At 41.4% G+C, this 20,398-nt stretch overlaps 1 protein-coding gene across 1 annotated transcript in view; it reads right to left on the bottom strand.

The window, feature by feature from the left end:
- The window catches only part of aox6 (aldehyde oxidase 6), a 28,256-nt gene extending 11,479 nt beyond the window's left edge, over positions 1-16,777 (bottom strand). Inside the window, exons 1-19 of the mRNA XM_033615526.2 lie at positions 16,624-16,777; positions 13,238-13,295; positions 13,020-13,116; positions 11,092-11,200; positions 9,561-9,687; positions 9,219-9,280; positions 7,408-7,485; positions 7,096-7,176; positions 6,747-6,891; positions 5,463-5,555; positions 5,098-5,249; positions 4,871-4,964; positions 4,614-4,723; positions 3,921-4,105; positions 2,105-2,267; positions 1,923-2,006; positions 1,632-1,801; positions 1,424-1,550; positions 823-945 (exon numbers count right to left, since the gene is read on the bottom strand). Of these exons, the coding sequence (XP_033471417.2) occupies positions 823-945; positions 1,424-1,550; positions 1,632-1,801; positions 1,923-2,006; positions 2,105-2,267; positions 3,921-4,105; positions 4,614-4,723; positions 4,871-4,964; positions 5,098-5,249; positions 5,463-5,555; positions 6,747-6,891; positions 7,096-7,176; positions 7,408-7,485; positions 9,219-9,280; positions 9,561-9,687; positions 11,092-11,200; positions 13,020-13,116; positions 13,238-13,295; positions 16,624-16,677 (2,112 nt within the window). The 5' untranslated portion in view covers positions 16,678-16,777. The remainder of the gene's footprint in view (positions 1-822; positions 946-1,423; positions 1,551-1,631; positions 1,802-1,922; positions 2,007-2,104; positions 2,268-3,920; positions 4,106-4,613; positions 4,724-4,870; positions 4,965-5,097; positions 5,250-5,462; positions 5,556-6,746; positions 6,892-7,095; positions 7,177-7,407; positions 7,486-9,218; positions 9,281-9,560; positions 9,688-11,091; positions 11,201-13,019; positions 13,117-13,237; positions 13,296-16,623) is intronic.
- Between the last annotated feature and the right edge of the window lie 3,621 nt (positions 16,778-20,398).

Below are 20,398 nucleotides of genomic sequence, written 5' to 3'. Positions count from 1 at the left end.
AGTGTTAAGTCCAAACTTTCAAGCATGCTTAAAGGACAACTTCGGCATTTTTCAACCTGGACCCTGTTTCCCCGTGTAAACTGGTCAAAGAGACACAGGTCACAGGGGCAGCAGGCCAAGCAAAGCACCCTAGACATCCCTCTCCCCAGCAACGCTTTCCAGCTCCTTCTGGGGGAGCCCGAGGCGTTCAAAGGCCAGATGAGGTATGTAATCCCTCCAGTGTGTTCTGGGTCTGCCCCGAGGCCTCCCTCCAGTGGAACATGCCCGGAACACTTCTAACAGGAAGCACCCAGAAGGATGCCCGAACCACCTCAACTGACCCCTTTCGTCATGAAGAAGCAGCGGCTCTACTCCGAGCTCCTGACCCTACCTCTAAGGAAACTCATTTCGGCCACTTATATCCACAATCTCATTCTTTCGGTCACTACCCGGGGCACATGACCATAGGTGAGGAAGATTATTCACTGTATTTCAATACTATGGATGAGGCTCTTGAATTTGACCGCCGCCCGTATGTATGTGGCAAAATGTGGCATTTCCAACCAGTGCTGTCAAAATGAGGAGCTACACTCATCAACTATCTTTATCGGACATGGACACACTGACGTTTTGGTTCGTTGTGCTACAAATGGATCCAAACACTTCTGTCTACACTGTGAATGCAGACCTGTTCACATCAGTCTCTTTGACTAATTTACACAAGGAAATAGGGTCCCAGTTAAAAAATACCGAAGTTATCCTTTAACATCTGGAGCAAGTATCCGAAAAACAGCATCTTGTGCTGGATTAGTTTAATGACAGTAACAGCTGGACTTCACAGACCTCTTGGGTGAAAACCGGGTCAGGCAGGTCCTCATAGCTGATCTTCACAGCCGCTGCTCCTTGTCTAGCGTGTACCCTTGTATCAGCGACCACCGCACATATCCTCCGGCCGACGCAGGACACCTACAAAGGAACCAGTTATAGACACTGTTGACGGGGGCGTAGCTTTCACCAGAGCCTTAAATTCAAAGGTCTTTACCATAACTAAGTCGGAATGAACAGCAACAGAAATAATACTGTTAGAAAGGGAAATCAGAACCCTCGTTTGACTGCAAAAGACCTGCAGGAAGATTTCTCAGTCTCTGGACTGGTGGTGCGCTGTTCTAGTCATCGGAAGAAAACTTTGCCTGTGCCACAAAATTCAGTGTCAGAAGTTTGCAAAGGAACATCGAAACTAGACTGATGAAGTTAAAATAAAACTTTTTGGATGCAATGAGCAAAGGTATGCTCGGAGAAAGACGGGACACCGGTCCAACTGTTAAACACGAGGGTGGATGGATGATGCTTTGGGCTGACCAGGGGTGCCCAAACTACTTATGTAGTATTTTGCATATACATACACACACCATAAAAAAGGGATGTGCATGCACTCATACTCTACCTCTGTTTCGGCAAATAGCTCCTCATCATAACCAAATATCTTCCGAACTTTCTGCCCAGGAATATCTTTGGCCCTGATGACATCGACAACACCGGGAACCTGCAGAGCCTCGCTCACATCCAGCCCGCTGTTAAATGAAACAAACATTTAACACCGGTTGTGTAGTCAAACAAAGAGTCGGTCAGAGATCATCTTCCTTTCTCCTTACGTGATTTTAGCATGCGCACGAGAGCTGGTGACCAGAGCCAGGAAGAGCTCACCATCCGTTCTTGGGATGTCGTCACAGTACACGGCCTCACCTGTGGCCTGGCTGATGGCAGAGCGATGCATGACGGGGCGCCCCACTGGGTCCTGGTCACTCTGGTCCTTTGACACATGCTGGAGAAGAAGAAGAAGAGGTAGTCAGGTATTTTCCCTGCAAATAAACCTTGTTTACTGCTAGTTTTTTTTTGCAGCGGGTGTTTCATCAAACTGTGAAAATGCTTTGATATTTTCTGACCTGGAACTCCTGCAGGCTGGGTTGGATCTCTCTGGGTAAAGGGTGGACCAGCATCTTCTCAGGAAGCTCATCTGTAATCACGTTCTATGCACAGAAACTCTTTGTAAGTCTCTAAAAATGTATGTTTGAGGCAAATAACCCAATGCAATGTCTTTTTTTTTTAAATCAGTGCCTTCTCCTACCATTTCCTTGAGTTTCTGCAGGACTTCCAGGGAGAATTTGAAGAGGAAGCTGAGAGTCAAAGAGCGGCGAAACTCCACCTTTCCTCCAGGAGCCGAGGGAGGGAGGACCAACTCATCCAGGAGGACGTCATAGGCCTGGCTGAGGGTCTCATCATCCCAAGGCCTGAAGGAAACACTCGCTGCTAATGCCTGTTTGCTTTTATTTTATCTTTACTGAAAATCAAGATGCTTTCTGGTTTCAGTTTACCTAGTGGACAGAAGAAACACAGAACAAAGACAAGGACAAAACAGAAAAGAAAGAAAGAGGAAGGACGAAGAGAAGGAATGAAGAGGTTGGTAAGGAACTAGAATTACCGCCTTGTGGTTGTAAGCCTCCACAAACCAGTCACAGACGATCTATACAATCAGCACAGTTTCAAGAGAGTGTCACCAATATAGTATCTGACCAAATGTCGATGTTGACATTGAGTAATGGCCAGAAATAAGTTCTACGCAGAACATTATGATGTCACAGTCAAGCTGACCTTTGACCTTTTGGAAATAAAACGTCAACAGTTCGTTATTATATCCAATTAGACATTTGTGTGATATTTTGTCAAAATCAGCACAAGAATTCCTAAGTTATGGCCAAAAACATGCTTTGTGAGGTCACAGTGACCTTGACCTTTGACCACCAAAATCTAATCAGTTAATTGTTGAGTCAAAGCGGACTTCTGTGCCAGATTTGAGATAATTACCTTAAGGCGTCCCTGAGATATTGCGTTCCCAATAATAAGACAAACACAAGGTCAGCGTGACCTTGACCACTGACCACCAAATTCTCACCAGTTCATCCTTGAGTCCAAGTGGACATTTGTGCCAAATCTGAGGAACTTCCCTCAAGGTGTTCATGAGATATTAGGTTCTGGAGAATGAGACAGACAGATGGTTACAGTGACCTTTGACAACTAAAATGTAATCAGTTCATTGTTGAGTCCAGGTGGACATTTGTGCCAATTTGGGGAAATTCCCTTAAGCCGTTCTTGACATGTTATATTCCAGAGAATGATTTCTTGAGTTAAGGCCAAAACATGTTTTGTGAGGTAAAACCTTGACCTTCGACAACCAACTTCTAGTCAGTACATTTTTGACTCCAAGTAAACTTTTGTGCCAATTTGAGGAAAATTCCTTCAAGGCCTTCTTAAGATATCGCGTCCACAAGAATAAGATGAATGGGGTCACAGTGACCTTGACCACTGACTGCCAAAATCAGTTTCCACGTGAACGTTTGTGCCTAATTTGAAGAAATTTTCTACAGGTGTTCTTGAGCTACTGCGTTCACGAGAATAAGAAGGATGCAAGGTCACAGTGACCTTGACCTTTGACTACTAAAATATAATCAGTTCATTGTTGAGTCCAAGTGGCTATTTATACCAAATGTGAGGAAATTCCCTCAAGGCATTCTTAAGTTATCATGTTGACGAGAATGAGATGGACAGACGGACAACCCGGAAACATTATGCTGCCAGCCTCGGCTGTCAATGCGTGGAAGTATAAAAAGGAAGGCAGGAAGGAATGAGAGAAGGAAGGAAGGTGGAGAGGAAAGGAAAGTTTATAGGACAAAAGGACGGACATGGACACAAAGAAAACAGAAAGACGGAATAAGGCAGTAGCTAGTAAATTATAAAAGACAAGAAGCAGAAAGCAAATGAATAGGAAGGAATGAAAAATTAAAGATGGAATAAAGGAACTAAAGAAAGTTATGTAAAAGAAAATACTGCTGATCCACTTCTAATCTAAAGGAAAGCAAAACTAACACTGATGAGACTAAACTGACCTTGTGGTGATAGCTGCGCAGGTTTTGGTGGCACTAACGGTGGTCGGCCCCATTCCCCCATAGTAAATACTGACGTCCCGAACCACTCTGGACCCCTCTGAGAAAAACACTCTCATCCCCGTCGTCACTGTGGAGAAGGAGCTCTCCTTCCTCGGAGCCTGGCGGAAAGCTCGAACAAACTCTCCCTGCAGAGCAGACAGCGTAGTAATCAGGTAATTACAGTAAATGTTTCACCATTTTATCAACTGGTCTAAACAGGACAGAATGCCTACTTTGGTGACGTTCGGACAAACTGCGGATGATTTATGGCCAAAATTGGAGCCAGGACAATGCACTTGTTTGGAATATCTTTAAGATGCAATGAGATATCAAGAAGCTTTTGATAACTTTTAATAAGCTTGGTCCAATTATGATTCACAGAAAATTTAGTAAGAATCGGACTTATGATTTAGGAGCTTTAGTCAGGCGGACGTCAATGGTTCTTGAATCATTTTGTAGAGAACACTGTGTCGAATTTCAAGTCAATGGGACTTTTGGTGTGAGGGGGGTGGCCTTTTTCAAAACTGCATTTTTACACCTTAATCAAAGCGCCCCCATCTGGCCAATTGGGCTTACATTTGTTGAGCAGCATTGAGGCTTGAAACCTCAACAATAAACTGTAAAGGGGAGCAATCTGAGAAAGAATCTTTGTACCTTTCTGGAGAAGGGAATGAAGACAGAAAGAACAATTTCCTCTGGCTTCAGGATGGTTTTTCCAAAGCTCACGAAGAAGTCTTGATTCAGGGGAACCTCTCGTCTTCCTCCTGGTGGATTCAGGCAGAATGGTTTGTTAATCAGAACTGAGAAAGACTAAACACGTTTGACATAAATCTACATTTTCAACAGCGGAGATACCCTCAGAAGATGTCAGAGATTGTAAACCACATTTTAAAATATCCTAATCAACTTACCATTCGAAACAACGCTGACTTTGCATTTCCCAGCAGCCAAAACAGGGTTCAGGTCTGAGTTTGGGTACGCACTCATGATGTTGCCCCCAAGAGACTGAATATGCAAAAGCAAGAATAAACACAATCTTCTTGTAGGATTTCATCTTGATTCTTGTAAATCCATGGACTAATATTTCAAACAACTTAAGTCAAACATCTGTAGAAGAGTTGGAGAGGAGTCTGCTTACAGCAACGTTACGGATCTGCTGGCTTCCCACGTTCCCCAGCTGTTGGATCAGAGCTCTGAACAGTTCAGTCTTCTCTTCCGTAACCTGAGGAACCAGGTTCTCCAAATGAGACCGAACCTCTGTAAGACTGCAGCCCGCTCCTACCCAAACACCTGCAGACAAGCCAGTATGTTAACCAACAAAGCTGCACGCTTGGTGTTGTACTTTCTTTTCGTACGTGTCACAGATATTAAAAAGTTGCACAGGAGTTTAAAAATCCCTGGCTGTCGATGACAAATGCAGAAATCTTTCGCACTTGCAGGCAGAATGATTGTCTGTGCGATTAAATCACATCAAAATGGAAACTACCGAGGGGGTTTACCCACCCTGTGGTGTCTGAGTGACCTCAAACAGCTCCGTGACTCTGGTTGGAGATATGATCAGTGGATACAGGATGCCTTTGAACTTTATATCTGGACCTTCAATGAAAAGCAAAAACACCTGAGTATCATTAAAATGGGATAATTAAAGCAATAGTATATCAGTCAATCAATTTATTTGTCAGGTGACATCATACAGGGTACAACACCAGTAAAAGCTTGTGCGTAGCCCTTCTTTGCCTCCTTTACTGCTCCTTACATTGGACAAGTTCATCAATCAATAGCCCTTTTTAGATAGGAATTGTCAGTCAGCGATTCTCTCATCTCAAATCGGCCCGTTCTTCACCGTCCCCGTCATCTGACGGTTAATGGCCTCTTCCTTTGCGAGGACAAGGAGGGCGCGCAATTCCTTGTCTCCCCAGTTGCTCATCTTTACAGTGTCTGTCAGGTTTGTGTTTCCCTCTTGCTACTAGCTGCTCGCTAATTCCTGCTATCAGCTGTTTCCTGTTTATCCACCGCCAGTGGGTCGCACGTGCGGCGTCATCAACAGCCCCTCTCGTTGCGGAAGGCCACCTTGGTCTGCTTAAACTAAAAGGATTCTGCCAATATGTCTACCCTACGAGGCGGAAAATTGGGCACCTCGGATCAACTCGCCAATCCGTCTCTGTGTGTCTAAACGCTCGCAGCTTGCCGGCAAAACAGCCCAACATTCGCAGAAAATCTGGCAGTGTAAAAGGGGCTACTACCTCAATGCCACACAAGATCCAGTATATAAAGACATTTACAGGGCATTTATAAAATCTGGGGTTCCCCAGGGTTCAATTCTTGGACCTTTGTTGTTTAGTCTTTTTATGCTGCCACTGGTAAACACCATCAGAGAACACGGGATTTACGCCTCGTTTCCACTTACATATGTGGCTGGTGTCTGTAGATCTGTCAATATACAGATGATGCCTCTAGTGTCCAACACAAGGAAGTGCATGTTCATGTGCAAGTGTATTGCAGTATTTTGCGTGGGGATATTGTATCGACACACAGATGCAAAGTATCAACCTTTAATTATCCTTAATTTTTGCAAATACACATTTTAATACAACTTTTGGTCTTTTGGAAATAATTTTCAGTTGGAAAAAAGGTAATAAATTGCAATATATTATGTCGCAATACTAAAATATCGCAACATTGTGATAATATCGTATCGTGAGTCCTCTGGCAATTCCCATCCCTAATCAATGTTTCAGTTTTATGAAAAGAGTAGCAGAAACTGGGCGAATGAACTTTACAGCTGACCTATGTTGGTGTTTCCCATGACCAGCGGAGCTTTAGGGTTCCTGGTCTTGAGCTGGACCAGCTCCTCCAGTGAGGCCGGGGACACCCAGCTCATCCGCTCCCCATGAAAGGTGAGCGTTTGTGGGTTCGCTGTTTCTGCCATCAGCTGTGGAGGAAGTGCCATTTTAATAATGCAATTACGATTAAAAGTACTTCGTAGCATCAAGAAGAAGTATGATCAAAATATAGCACAGGTTTTTTTTTTGCATAATATGCTGTAAGCAATGCAAAATGTGAAAAGAAAAACGTATGTGAGTTAACACAGTGTGCAGGAACGTCTTGCTGCATGTAACAACATCTCGTGACTTACAACGAGCTCAGGGGGGAAGATGAGCTCCTGTGTCGGGTCCAGTGGCAGAAAATCTTCCTTGTCAAACAACTGTGGCTTTCCCTGGGGCACATTACGGGAGCAGGAAGAGGTGGAAAACAGCACAGAAATGAGATACACCATGGCGTGACATTAGGAATGGTGTGTGAAATGAAATAAAAGATGAAATCTCGCCCAGCTAAACCTCAAAATGTAAGGAGGAGGGTGCGACACGTTATGTCGAGGGACGATGACACACAACACAGAAGAAAAAAGAACACAAGAATGACTAAAAAGAAAATGAACTGAACTCACATGCTCTGGTTCCTCAGTGATTTCCTGTCTGTTGAGGCAGCAGTCTGCAGATCCATTGGCTTGGCAGCAGTTGGCTTCCTGTTGGGATTAAATAACATTAACATGTTTGTTATGGTGTTCTCTGTTTTGCCATCAGATCTGAAACTCAACGAGGAACAGGGAGGAGGAGAGAGATCTGTGGTGTCAAGACAACAACCTCTCCTTAAAACTCCAGTGTGTAGGATTTAGAGGGATATATTGGCAGAAATGAAATATCATATAATGAGTATGTTTTCTTTTGTGTATTATCACCTAAAAATAACCCGAATGCTAACTGTTTTATTCAGTGTTTTTACCGGTTTGAATCATTGGGTTTGTTTATTTTGCCTACATGAAATAAGTACATTTACCCTTAAATGTCTTTTGTTTGTGGACACCAGCCACCCAGCACATGATCTGTTGTCCTTCCCTCAGGTAAACCTAAAGAGGACCAGAGCTCGAACAAGCTGCCTCAAAGACAGTTGTGACTCCCGTTAGATTACTGAACAGTAAGCACTTTAAATTACAGTGTTGGAATGTTGTGGGATTTCTTATTGTTGTCTTTTATTTATTCTTATTTAATTGTAAAGATTTAATATGTAACTTTTACACCCAAGGATTTTAGTCATCAGATGTCTGGATCTTAAGTTAGCAGAGAAATAAGCTGAGCAACGTGAGCGCCTGCGATTCCAAACAACATCGGAAAAACACTGATTTTTAACATGAAACTGCTTTACTCAGTGTTTTTACCAGTTTGAATCAACAGGTCTGTTTGTTTTGGAGAGGAGGAGACCTCTGGGGGTAATTCGGCTCCTGGCAAACACCTCCTAAATGTCTGGATCTTTGGTTTTCAGAGAAATGAGCTGAGCAAACATTAACGGCAAATTGGCTCCAGCCCCTGCCAAGCTGAACAGCATTGGGAAAACGCTGATTTTTAACATGAAACTGCATTACTCAATGTTTTTACCAGTTTGACTCAACAGATCTGTTTGTTTTGGAGAGGAGGAGACCTCTGGGGGTAATTCGGCTCCTGGCAAAAACCTCCTGAACGTCTGGATCTTAAGTTAGCAGAGAAATAAGCAGAGCAACGTTAGTGGCAGCTTTGCTCCAGGCCCTGCCATGCCAAACAGCATTGAAAAAAAGCTGATTTTTAACATGAAACTGCTTTACTCAGTGTTTTTACCGGTTTGAATCAACAGGTCTGTTTGTTTTGGAGAGGAGGAGACCTCTGAGGGTAATTCGGCTCCTGGCAAAAACCTCCTGAACATCTGGATCTTAAGTTAGCAGAGAAATAAGCTGAGCAACGTTAGCAGCAGCTTGGCTCCAGCCCCTGCCATGCCAAACAGCATCGGAAAATCGCTGATTTTTAACATGAAACTGCATTACTCAGTGTTTTTACCAGTTTGACTAAACAGGTCTGTTTGTTTTCAAGAGGAGGAGACCTCTGTGGGTAATTCGGCTCATGCTATAAACCTGAATAATGAACACTAAAGGAATTCTAGCAGGGAAAAACTGACCGCAATGACGTCACTGCTCCATTTATTGTTCTGATTTAAAGACCTCTAATGGCAGAAAATTACACATCGGGACAGGGCAGATACATTTCATTGCATGTGCATGCACAAAATGTACCTTTTACTGACTGTCAACAAACTTGAACTTGACTCATGACTCGTGACAATACCCAGCTCTACAAACAGGTTAAGGTACAGTAGGTCATAAGCAAATCAGATCACTGATTTTTATGTTTTTAACTGTGTAACTTTCATTGGTTGTAGAGGTGAGCTTTGTACCTGACAGAAGGTCCTGCAGCCGTCGACGATTGGACGATATCCAGTGCAGCGACACAGATTACCTGAGAAGCCACAACACACAACGAGGGCATGTAAGGACAATGTGCAAGACTTAGTTAATAATCACTCAGTGTGTCCACATGCATTTAAACAACTGGACTATAACCAGAATAAGACTAGAAATAATTTGTTATAAGCACACTAAAACACAAAAAAGCAAGACAGAGCACACAAAGTGCAATTTGTTTCATGCCATAAACATTTATTACTTCTCGTTGTGACATAACTCTAGACTTCATAGTAGATGACGTAATAGATTTCATAAAAAACAAGCAAACAAACCAGCTAGAGCTTGTGTGATGTCCTCCATGGTGGGCTGAGGCTTGTTCCTCAGCAGAGAGTACATGGACATCACCATCCCTGGAGTGCAGAAGCCACACTGGGAGCCATGAGCCTTTGCTATTCGCTCCTATGAACACAACATCCACAGTTTAGGGCCTGATTTATGGCTTTAATTTCTTCTTTGGCGAGCTGCGTTCTTGCATTAAACAGGAAGTTATGTTGGAGCTGTGCATCTGAGGGAATTCAAAATTGTTCTTAAACTTTGGGGAATGGAGGCATCAAGTGTGCAAACTGACACCAAACAACTGCAGTTCCTTGAATGGCCACTTGAGGCTGACTAAATGGGTGGCAACTGACTGATCAGTCAACACCCTGGAAGACTCAGGTCTCAGGGGACGCCCTCAGGTTGGCAATGTTGTGACCAGTCATATGTCTTACTGTCACAGGAAACAATAGATTCACGCAAACAGGGCCTGTATATATCAGAGAAGGTAACTAAACTTGAACTCCTGAAAAGCAAATTTCCTTGCATTAATTTGATTCCTACGGAGGAAGGTTCGGGCCATGTTAAACACAAAAAAAAACACAGACTTCGAGAATAAAGTCATAAATGTACAAAAATAAAGTCGAAATCCAAGAAAATATAGTCTAAAATCTACGAGAATAAATTCTTAATTCTAAGTTATGGATCCAAGAGAATAAAGTCTTAAATTTACGAGAATAAAGTTGTAAATCTACAAGAATTAAGTCAAAATCCAAGAGACCACATTTTTAAAATAACGAGAATAAAGTTGTAAATCCAAGAGGGTAAAGTCGCACATTTACGAGAAAAAAAATCTTAAATTTACGAGAATAAAGTCAAAGTCGAAGAGAATATAGCTGTTATTCCACAAGTAAGTCGTAAATCCAAGAGAAACAAGTCTTAAATCTACAAGAATACATTTGAAATCCAAGAGAATAAAGATGAAATCCAAGAGAATGAAGTCATAAATCCAAGATATTAAAAGTTTTAAATCTACGAGAAAAAATTCGTAAATGCAAGAAAATAAAGTCTAAAATCTACGAGAATAAAGTTGTAAATCTTCAGGAATAAATTCTTAAATCTAAGTCATGAATCCAAGAGAAAAAAGTCTTAAATTTATGAGAATAAAGTTGTAAATCTGTGAGAATAAAGTCGAAATCCAATAGAATAAAATTGTACATCTACGAGAAAAAAATCTTAAATTTACAAGAATAAAGTCCTAAATCTACAAGAATTAAGTCAAAATCCAAGAGAACGCATTTTCAAAATAATGAGAATAAAGTCGTAAATCCAAGAGAATAAATCTATCAAATTATGAGAATAAAGTCATATATATATGAGAATAAAGTTGAAATCCAAGAGAATGAATTTATAAAATTACAACATTAACATTTTCTTACCGTGATTGCATAGTAAACCAACAATTATCTGGATTTCGTGAAAACAGGCTTCTGGCTGCTAAAAGCTTCTTGTTTCAAACAATTGAGACGCCCATGTCCCAGCACTAACCTGCACAGGGTGGATCCTGGTCTTGGTGCTGCCGATGCCCTCCACCGTGGTGACGGCGGCTCCGTGAAGCTGGCAGATCGGCAGGAGGCAGGCGTTGGCTGAGTGATGTCTGATGGTATGATGAAAGGAAGGTGTGCTGATGGATTTCTTTTACTGTTACTGTTGATGCAACTGGCAATGCTGTGATAGCTTCCAAACTATTGGTACAAACTTTATCACTACTGACATTACCTCTACTAGTGCCCAGTGACAGCAGTGTCGGCGGGTGGAATCGGGTCATTTGTTTGGCCCAATTCTGGGGCCTTATTCATCCCGAGTCTCGGCAGAGTAAGGCAACCAGACACGGCCCGATTTATTTCTTCTGGCATTCATCTCACGGCAGTTTGGGCCGATGCTGTGCAAGGTCATTTTTGGCAATGGCCCAGTGACGGCAGCGTCTGCAGCCGGAATCGGGTCAGTTTATCTTCCTTGATTCTGGAGCGTCATTCATGCCAAGTCTTGGGCAAGCTGAGCAACTGGACACAGCCGGACTTATGTCTTCTGGAGAGCCGAGTTTGGGACAATGCTGGACCAGGTTATTTTTGATAACAGCCCAGTGATGGCAGTGTCAGCAGCCGGAATCGGTCTCGTTTATTTGGTCTGATTCTGAGGCGTCCTTCATGCCAACTCGGGCAACCAGATGTGCCCAGACTCATTTCTTCCAGCGTGTCAGATTTGGGCCAATGCCTTGCAAACTCTCAGCCGAGTCTGGCAATCGTATGCAGCCAGACTCATTTCTCCTGCATGTAAAGTTTGGGCCAATGCTGGGCCAAGTCATTTTAATGACAACCGAGTGATGGCAGTGTCGGCAGCCAAAATCCAGCCATTCTATTTGGCCCGATTCTGGGGCGTCATTCATCCCAAGTTTCAGCTGAGTTGGGCAACCGGATGCAGCCCACCTTATTTTCTCAGGAGTGCCGAGTTTGGGCCAATGCTGGGCCAGGTCATGTTTGACATCAACCCACTGTTGGCAGCTGGAGACTCAGCATGAATTATGCCCCTGAATTGAGCAAGACTGGTCTGATTCTGGGGCGTATTTCATGCATGAGTCTCAGCTGAGTCAGGCAACCAGATGCAGCCCGACTCATTTTCTTAAGCATGCCAAATTTGGGCCATATGTGGGCCAGGTCATTTTCGATGGCAGTGTCAGCAGTCGAAATCAGGTCAGTTTATCTGGCTCGATTCTGGGGCGGCATTAGTGCTGGGTTTCAGCTGATTTGGGCAACCGGGCATGGCCCAATGTATTTCTTCCAGGATGCCAAGTTTGGGCAGGTGCTGGCCCAAGTCATTTTGGCTAACAACTACTACTACCTGGCTTTGAGTGTAGATCCTGTCATCCTACTACTAGTACTGTAACTACTACAACAACCGATGGGACTCATATTATTTTAACTTTGCTTGTATATTTGAACTTATAATCCTTATAATTCCTCCTCTGCTGCAAGAGGTGCTGAAGGAGTGAAATAGATGTTACACTGGTTTGAAATCCACCACCACAGCACCCCTGTCAACTCTTATCTGTCGATGTCCAAACCACTCTGGCAGATACCTAGCTCACATTCAGACCAACCATGTTCACGGCTGAATAAATGTACTTTCCAGTCTATGTTGCACCCAGTTGTAATAAACACTGATAGTAGTGGATGTTTGGCAGACTTGGACATTTGTGTGGCCAATCAGCTGTGCGTCCATCATGGAGGAAACCTTAGGAATTTCCTGTCTGAGATTAGGGAGACTGAGTGGTGTCTAGTGGTGAGGGCTGCAGAGTGCAACCAGCTGAAGCTCCTTCTGGTTAGAATTATTTCAGCTTTCACTGTTCAGGAGGTTTTTACCTCTTTCTCTCCAAGGCAAACAAACCAGGTGATTACCACCTGTACCATAAAGGATACATGATGGTTTTGGTGGCAGGTTGGTAGCGCGACAACATGACCGTGCACGCCCCGCAGCCTCCACCGCCGCAGCCATACTTGGTTCCAGTTAACCTCACTGAAGTCAAAGTCAAGGAAGAAGCCAGTCTGAGCTGTTAAACCTGTAGGTGGCACTCACAGCATCATACAATTCAATCATGTTTATGACAGTGGATTGTTGAAGTTGATCTTAAGGATACGCTTCTCTCTGAGGAAGGGCAGCAGCATGGTTTCAGGGTCTGCATGGTTCTCTGTGACCTGTTCCAACAGAAGGAGAAACATTTCACCACCTTTTCAAAGACTTTTCCAGGACCCATGATAACATTTCTTTCTTGCCCCACTTGCCCGGCGTTTTCCAAACACATCAGATCCAAAGTATTCAAATATGACCTCAGCTCGGGAACAAGCAGGAAGTTAGACTCCCGTGGATCCAATGAGCCCAGTTGTTCTACTCATATGTAATGATATTAGCCCCCACAGTAGCCTTTTACTGTAGTGAGATATTTTTTTGAAACTTGACCTCTGTATAAAATGACTTTTTGTGACCTCTTGGATAATCACAGCCTCGTGAAACGTTACAGACACAAACTACAGACCGAGAGTATTCAGGGGATGGCATTCCTTGGTACACTGACAATATACAGTATATATACACAATAAATCTTCAGGTTCTCAGCTTTCAGATAATGTGGCATTTACTGCTGACCTGCTGTCCCAACCTTAAGATGAACCTACTCATTAAAAAGGTGACGTGTGCACGATTTAGGGGGATTTAGTGACATCTAGTGGTGAGGACTGTATATTACAACCAGCTGAAACTTCTCCTAGTTAGAATTCCTTCAGTTTTCATTGTTCAGGAGGTTTTTACCAGGAGCTGAATTATCCACAGATGTCTCTTCCTCGCCAAAACAAACAGACCAGCTTATTTTAAACCAGTAGGAACACTAAATAAAACAGCTTCCTGTTAAAAATCAGTGTTTCTCCAACACCGTCTGGCACCTGCTAATATGTGCTAATGTTTTTTCTCTGATAATTCTAGATCCAGGGACCGGTTGCACAAAACACCTTAAGTATGACACCTAAGGCTTAAATTCTCCTTAGCTGAGGGACTTACACAGTTGCACAGAATCCTAAGTTAAGTTTTGTTTTTACCTTGTTTTGGTTGCTAAGGTCTTTTGTGCAATGCTCTAAGGGATTCCTTAAGTGTAAGAACAAGACAAGGAGAAAACCATAAATACTTAAGTGAGCATTTGAAGGAAACCTAAATGAGAAGATCAAAGGGTGTTTTGTGCAACAGATTTTATTCTGAGAAAACCTATGGGCCTTTAAGAAAAATCTTAACTTAAGGCTTTTTGTGCAACAGTCTAAGGGATTCCTTAAGTATAAGACCAAGACAGGGAGAAATCCATAAATACTTAAGTGAGCATTTGAAGGAAACCTAAATGAGAAGATCAAAGGGTGTTTTGTGCAACAGCTTTTATTCTGAGGAAACCTATGGGACTTTAAGAAAAATCTTAACTTGAAGTGTTTTGCGCAACAGTCTAACGGGATTCCTTAAGTATAAGACCAAGACAGGGAGAAAACCATAAATACTTAAGTGAGCATTTGAAGGAAACTGAAGGGTGTTTTGTGCAACAGTTTATTCTGAGGAAACCTTATATAGGACTTTAAGAAAAATCTTAACTTAAGGCCTTTTGTGCAACAGTCTAAGAGATTCCTTAAGTATAAGACCAAGACAGGGAGAAAACCATAAATACTTAAGTGAGTATTTTGAGGAAACCTTAAGGAGAAGACTGAAAGGTGTTTTGTGCAACAGAGTTTATTCTGAGGAAACCTTTAATAGGACTTTAGGAAAAATCTTAAGTTGAAGTGTTTTGCGCAATGGTCTAAGGGATTCCTTAAATATTAGACCAAGACAGGGAGAAAACCATAAATACTTAAGTGAGCATTTGAAAGAAACCTCAAGGTGAAGACTGAAGGTGTTTTGTGCAACCTATTTCATCTTAAGGAAACCTTAACTAGGACTTTAAGAAAAATCTTAAGTTGAAGTGTATTGTGCAACGGTCTGAGGGATTCTTTAAGTATAAGACCAAGACAGGGAGAAATCCATAAATACTTAAGTGAGCATTTGAAGGAAACTGAAGGGTGTTTTGTGCAACAGTTTATTCTGAGGAAACCTTATATAGGACTTTAAGAAAAATCTTAACTTAAGGCCTTTTGTGCAACAGTCTAAGAGATTCCTTAAGTATAAGACCAAGACAGGGAGAAAACCATAAATACTTAAGTGAGTATTTTGAGGAAACCTTAAGGAGAAGACTGAAAGGTGTTTTGTGCAACAGAGTTTATTCTGAGGAAACCTTTAATAGGACTTTAGGAAAAATCTTAAGTTGAAGTGTTTTGCGCAATGGTCTAAGGGATTCCTTAAATATTAGACCAAGACAGGGAGAAAACCATAAATACTTAAGTGAGCATTTGAAAGAAACCTCAAGGTGAAGACTGAAGGTGTTTTGTGCAACCTATTTCATCTTAAGGAAACCTTAACTAGGACTTTAAGAAAAATCTTAAGTTGAAGTGTATTGTGCAACGGTCTGAGGGATTCTTTAAGTATAAGACCAAGACAGGGAGAAATCCATAAATACTTAAGTGAGCATTTGAAGGAAACTGAAGGATGTTTTGTGCAACAGTTTATTCTGAGGAAACCTTAACTAGGACTTTAAGAAAAATCTTAACTTAAGGCCTTTTGTGCAACAATCTAAGGGATTCCTTAAGTATAAGACCAAGACAGGGAGAAATCCATAAATACTTAAGTGAGCATTTGAAGGAAACTGAAGGGTGTTTTGTGCAACAGTTTATTCTGAGGAAACCTTAACTAGGACTTTAAGAAAAATCTTAACTTAAGGCCTTTTGTGCAACGATCTAAGGGATTCCTTAAGTATAAGACCAAGACAGGGAGAAATCCATAAATACTTAAGTGAGCATTTGAAGGAAACCTTGAAGGGCGTTTTGTGCAACAGATTTTATTCTGAGGAAACTTTAAATAGGACTTTAATAAAAATCTTAACTTAAGGCCTTTTGTATAACAAATGATGACGTTATAGATACTGAATGCATACAGAATAATTCACACCCAGTTTAGGTGCACCCATAGGAGAAGTTGTTTGGTAGCAGCGCCTCAGATACAGGTGCAACACATCACAGTATCATCTTAAATTTGTTCTATTGAAAAGAAACAGCAGATATGTCGAGTAGGTGCACGTGGACCCTCCAATACTAACACCAGCTCACCCAGACTGTGTAACTAAAATGTTGAAACTTTGCTTTTGACCTTGAGTTAATAATGTTCCACTACATCCATGAACTTTTCATATGTGACGCAGGAGGATATTGGGACCAATAAAAACCATGAAACATGACACTGCAGTTCCTCCTAGGGTTTTAAGTTTGATTATAGATTTTAACAAAACAAACAACAGCATTACATTTCGAGGAAAGCGAGGAAAATAAACAAATAAACACAAACTCCTGTCTCACAGCTGAAAGCAGCTCCAACACGACACACTGTTTATAAACTAAATGCATGACGTACCTTTTTCCCGTTGACAAAGAAGCACAAAGTATTTCCTCCTTTCTCTGCAGACATCTTCTCAGTACAGGAGACGACTTCAGTTCAGGCATCAACACAGGACCGAGTCAGCCTGGATCACAGGCAGGACTTCCGCCTGCCAACACTTTCAAAATAAAACCAATGAAGGCTTAAAAACATGTCGGATTCAGACTACAGTCATTGACTCAAGCATTTAAAGGAGCAATGTTAAAGTGTTCTCTTTTGTATTCATACACCACTGTAGATACTTTAAGGACTGTTCGTTATTTGTGAGAGGAAAGGGGGCGCATACAGCTTTTTATGGCTGTATTTTGTATTTATTTTACTGCTGATTTTAACATGTTTTCTTAAAAAAAAAAAAAAAAAAGTAAAATCAGACTTTATTGTTGGATTTTTAAATTGGACACATTAAGTGCAAAAAAATAAAAAAGACATAACAATATCTGAGCTTAAAAAAGTGATATTTAAGGCATGTTTTCTTTAAATAAATAAATGAATAAACAGCCAAACTTATGCCAGAAAATGTAAAAAAAAAAATCATAGTTTTTCTAATTTCCCACAGTCTTTGGACACATCATGTGAGACGCTTCTGTAATAATAATAATAATAATAATAATAATAAAATCTGAGCATAAAATATTTATATTTCATCAAAACTGTAACATGTCATTTCTTAAAAAAAAAAAAAAAAAAAAAAAAAAAAAAAAGTTGGATATTGAAATTTTCAATGGTCCTTGAACACATCATGTATGCTTCCATAAGAAAAAAAGACATAATCAACATTCTTTTTCTTGAAAAAAAAAAAAAAAATACATTATACATACAATAAATGTAAAAACAGAAATTAGCGTTAATTTTCAACGGTCCCTGGACACATCATGTGCAATGTATCAGTCAGGGAAAAAAATAAAATAAAATCCAAACAACTGAACATAAAATAGTGACATTTAATCAAACATTTATTTTGTAGGGCAAAAAAATGATGCCAGAAAATGTAAAAACAGAAATTATCATTGGTTTTTCAAATCACAAATTGAGACATATTTTCTTTTAAAAAAATAAAAGAAAGAAGTTTTTCATTTATTTCGCGCTACAGTGTGAGCCTTTCGGTCACTTCTCTGGTGTCTTCTTTCTTTCTCTGTGTCTCTTAATACGTCCATGGAAACATGCTTTTATTTTAGCTGTAATATGAGTTCATTTCCTGTCCCACACTGCTGCATCTCTCTGGCTTGATGCGTGGACTACAGACCGCCCACCTCTTACCTTACCTTATCTGACCTGTAACTTATTTTGACATGAGGTTGTCTTCTGTCTGTCCCACCCTGAGTACTGCTCTTTGTGGTAATTAACTTTGCGCTTAACGTCTAAAGATGAAATCAGGAAACAGTTCTACAGAAATGTGTGTGTGTCTGCAGCAGGTTGTGTTTTATAATCATTAACCTGAAGTCTGCTCAGGCTCAGACCTGTCTGTGTCAGTCTGTTGTGCTTTATTGACAAAAGGGACACATGTCATGTTCAACAAGACTTTACGCTTGTTTTCTTAAAAATATTAACATATAATCTACAGTTTTGTGCAGTTTGTCATAAAGAGAACATGATTTTCTCAACTTGTAGGCCTGCTGTGTCCTCGCACAGTAAATGTAACACTTTAAAGATGAGAAACAACATCAGAGCTGTTTACTGTCAGACAGAGCGCAGGAGATGAGTCCTGCCACACGAGGGAGCTAAAGGAAAGCAAAGGACTGCAGAGAGACATTAGGAGTGTTCCAGTACCCAGACTACTGTACTGTATAATACGCCAGGAAAAGATTTAGTATGTCCCAATACGTAGTATGTCAAATGCAGTGTGCCAAAAATACCAGGATGTTCTTCTACAGTGTGTCCAATTTTGCAGTTTGTAATCCTTGTAGAAAAGATGATTTTACTGACAGACAGTCGACCATCGGCTTAGTGTATCAGGGCCTTTAAAACCAAGTCTTAACCCCTTAAACTGGCCCTCAAACTGACCCAAATCTCGCCTGTGTGATGGCTTGTGTCTCAGATATTAAGTCCTGGATGTCATAAAACTTCCTCCTGCTCAAGTCCAAATCTGAGGTCCTTTTGTTTGGCTGCCGAAACCTGACCTCTGACCTAAAAAAGAATGTCCAGTGTAAGGCCTTGATCACACAGAAAGCGTTTGAGCAGCTGTAGGTGGTTTTTGGTAACGGTTTTTAATGAGAATGAAGGTATTTGCGTTGGGACGCACCTCACGTTTCTGCACTCTAAGGCTTGTACTTCCGAAACCGTGTATTATTCTATGTGATTTGGCTGTTTGGCCACACGCAACCAAAACTGTGTTTCTTTGAAACCGGAGTCCAGGGTGAAGTGTTTGGAAGACTCTGGTGCCAGCGGTTGCGTGTAGATAGGATAACCGCAGTATTTTATTTCCTGTCTTTGTTTGGCGACAGAGCGACGGTAAATAGCTAGTGAAATGGCAGACCAAACAAACATGCTGGTGCTAACTTTATTTGTGAGCGTGCTGGATGGCTTATCCAGCTGCTTGACCTAACGACCAAGGAAGGAGGCTGCTCCTGTTGCTAGCTACCCCAACTACACTACCACGAAAGCAGCGACAGGCCTGCCAATGGAGGTTCTGGATCCGGCCAGGTCGGACCTCCGTTGGCAGGCCCGTCGCTGCTTTCATGGTAGTGTAGTTGGTCGTTCAGGTGCCTCTGCTGTTGAATTAGGTCGCGCTAGTTTTGTGGATCGGGTTGTTTTTATTTTCCGCACTTCCCTATTCCGGTATTGACTCTGACTTCTGATTGGTTAAAATAGCCTTTCCGTTTTTTTGGGAAACCGGAGCCCGAAAAACTTCGGTTTCAGAAGTACACGGGTCCGTGTGGACTAGGCCTAAGGTCCCAATCACACAGAATGCATCTTGCAACCTGTAAAGACCCTAAAAAAGAGGCTGGATCACGGGGAGTACCACCAGTTCGCCCAGGAGCTTCTCCTCAGTGATGGCCATTTCCACAACAACCTGCAACCTGCTGTCTATCGTCGGGCCGTATAGCTCTGGGTATCCAGCAACCGCTACCACCAGTTTCTTCTCCATTGTTTACCCACTGTAAACTTGTTGTCGTGACCACCACAGAAGGCCCGCCAATCCAGTTGGACGATGGGAGAAAAGATGACGAAAAAAGAGACGACATGGAGCGTTTTTTTGCTTTGAGTTGAAGTTTTTGGCGAGACATGGCAAAAACATCGATTTTTCATGCAGTGGTCAATTTTGAGATTTTGGGCTAGTTTACTCCTTGAATATGTTTTCTTTCAAACTGCTATAAAGGAAACATTCAAATTCTACATTTAGACATTTATTTTATTACATTTTGTCGACTTGCGTAATTTACCAAAAAGTTAGCATTGTGCAGTGTAGGCCAACATGTTTATTAGTTGGGTCACTACAGTTGTCATGTTATTAAATGATCCATTTTCATGAGCTTTAAATACATTATATTATTATTACTGAAGGCCTGAACATTTATTGTGTTTGTGAGGAATTGTTTCCAATAGAAATGTATTGAATTCCCCAATGTAAATCTTCAAACATCTGAGCCTCTGTAGCACCTATGTACACCAAACTTTCCAGTTACACACCTAGCTGTATTCTGAAGATATTTACACAGGGATTTGTTAATAAATCATTCCTAGCCTGATTTATGATTTATGTTTATTCCCAAAAATATGGCGACAGTGTATTTTTTATTTTTCATTATTTTCT

This window comes from Epinephelus lanceolatus, chromosome 24, assembly GCF_041903045.1.
Source record: "Epinephelus lanceolatus isolate andai-2023 chromosome 24, ASM4190304v1, whole genome shotgun sequence".
Taxonomy (NCBI): Eukaryota; Metazoa; Chordata; class Actinopteri; order Perciformes; family Serranidae; genus Epinephelus; species Epinephelus lanceolatus.
Note: the sequence above shows the minus strand (reverse complement) of the source record. Positions and strands in the feature narration are given on the sequence as shown.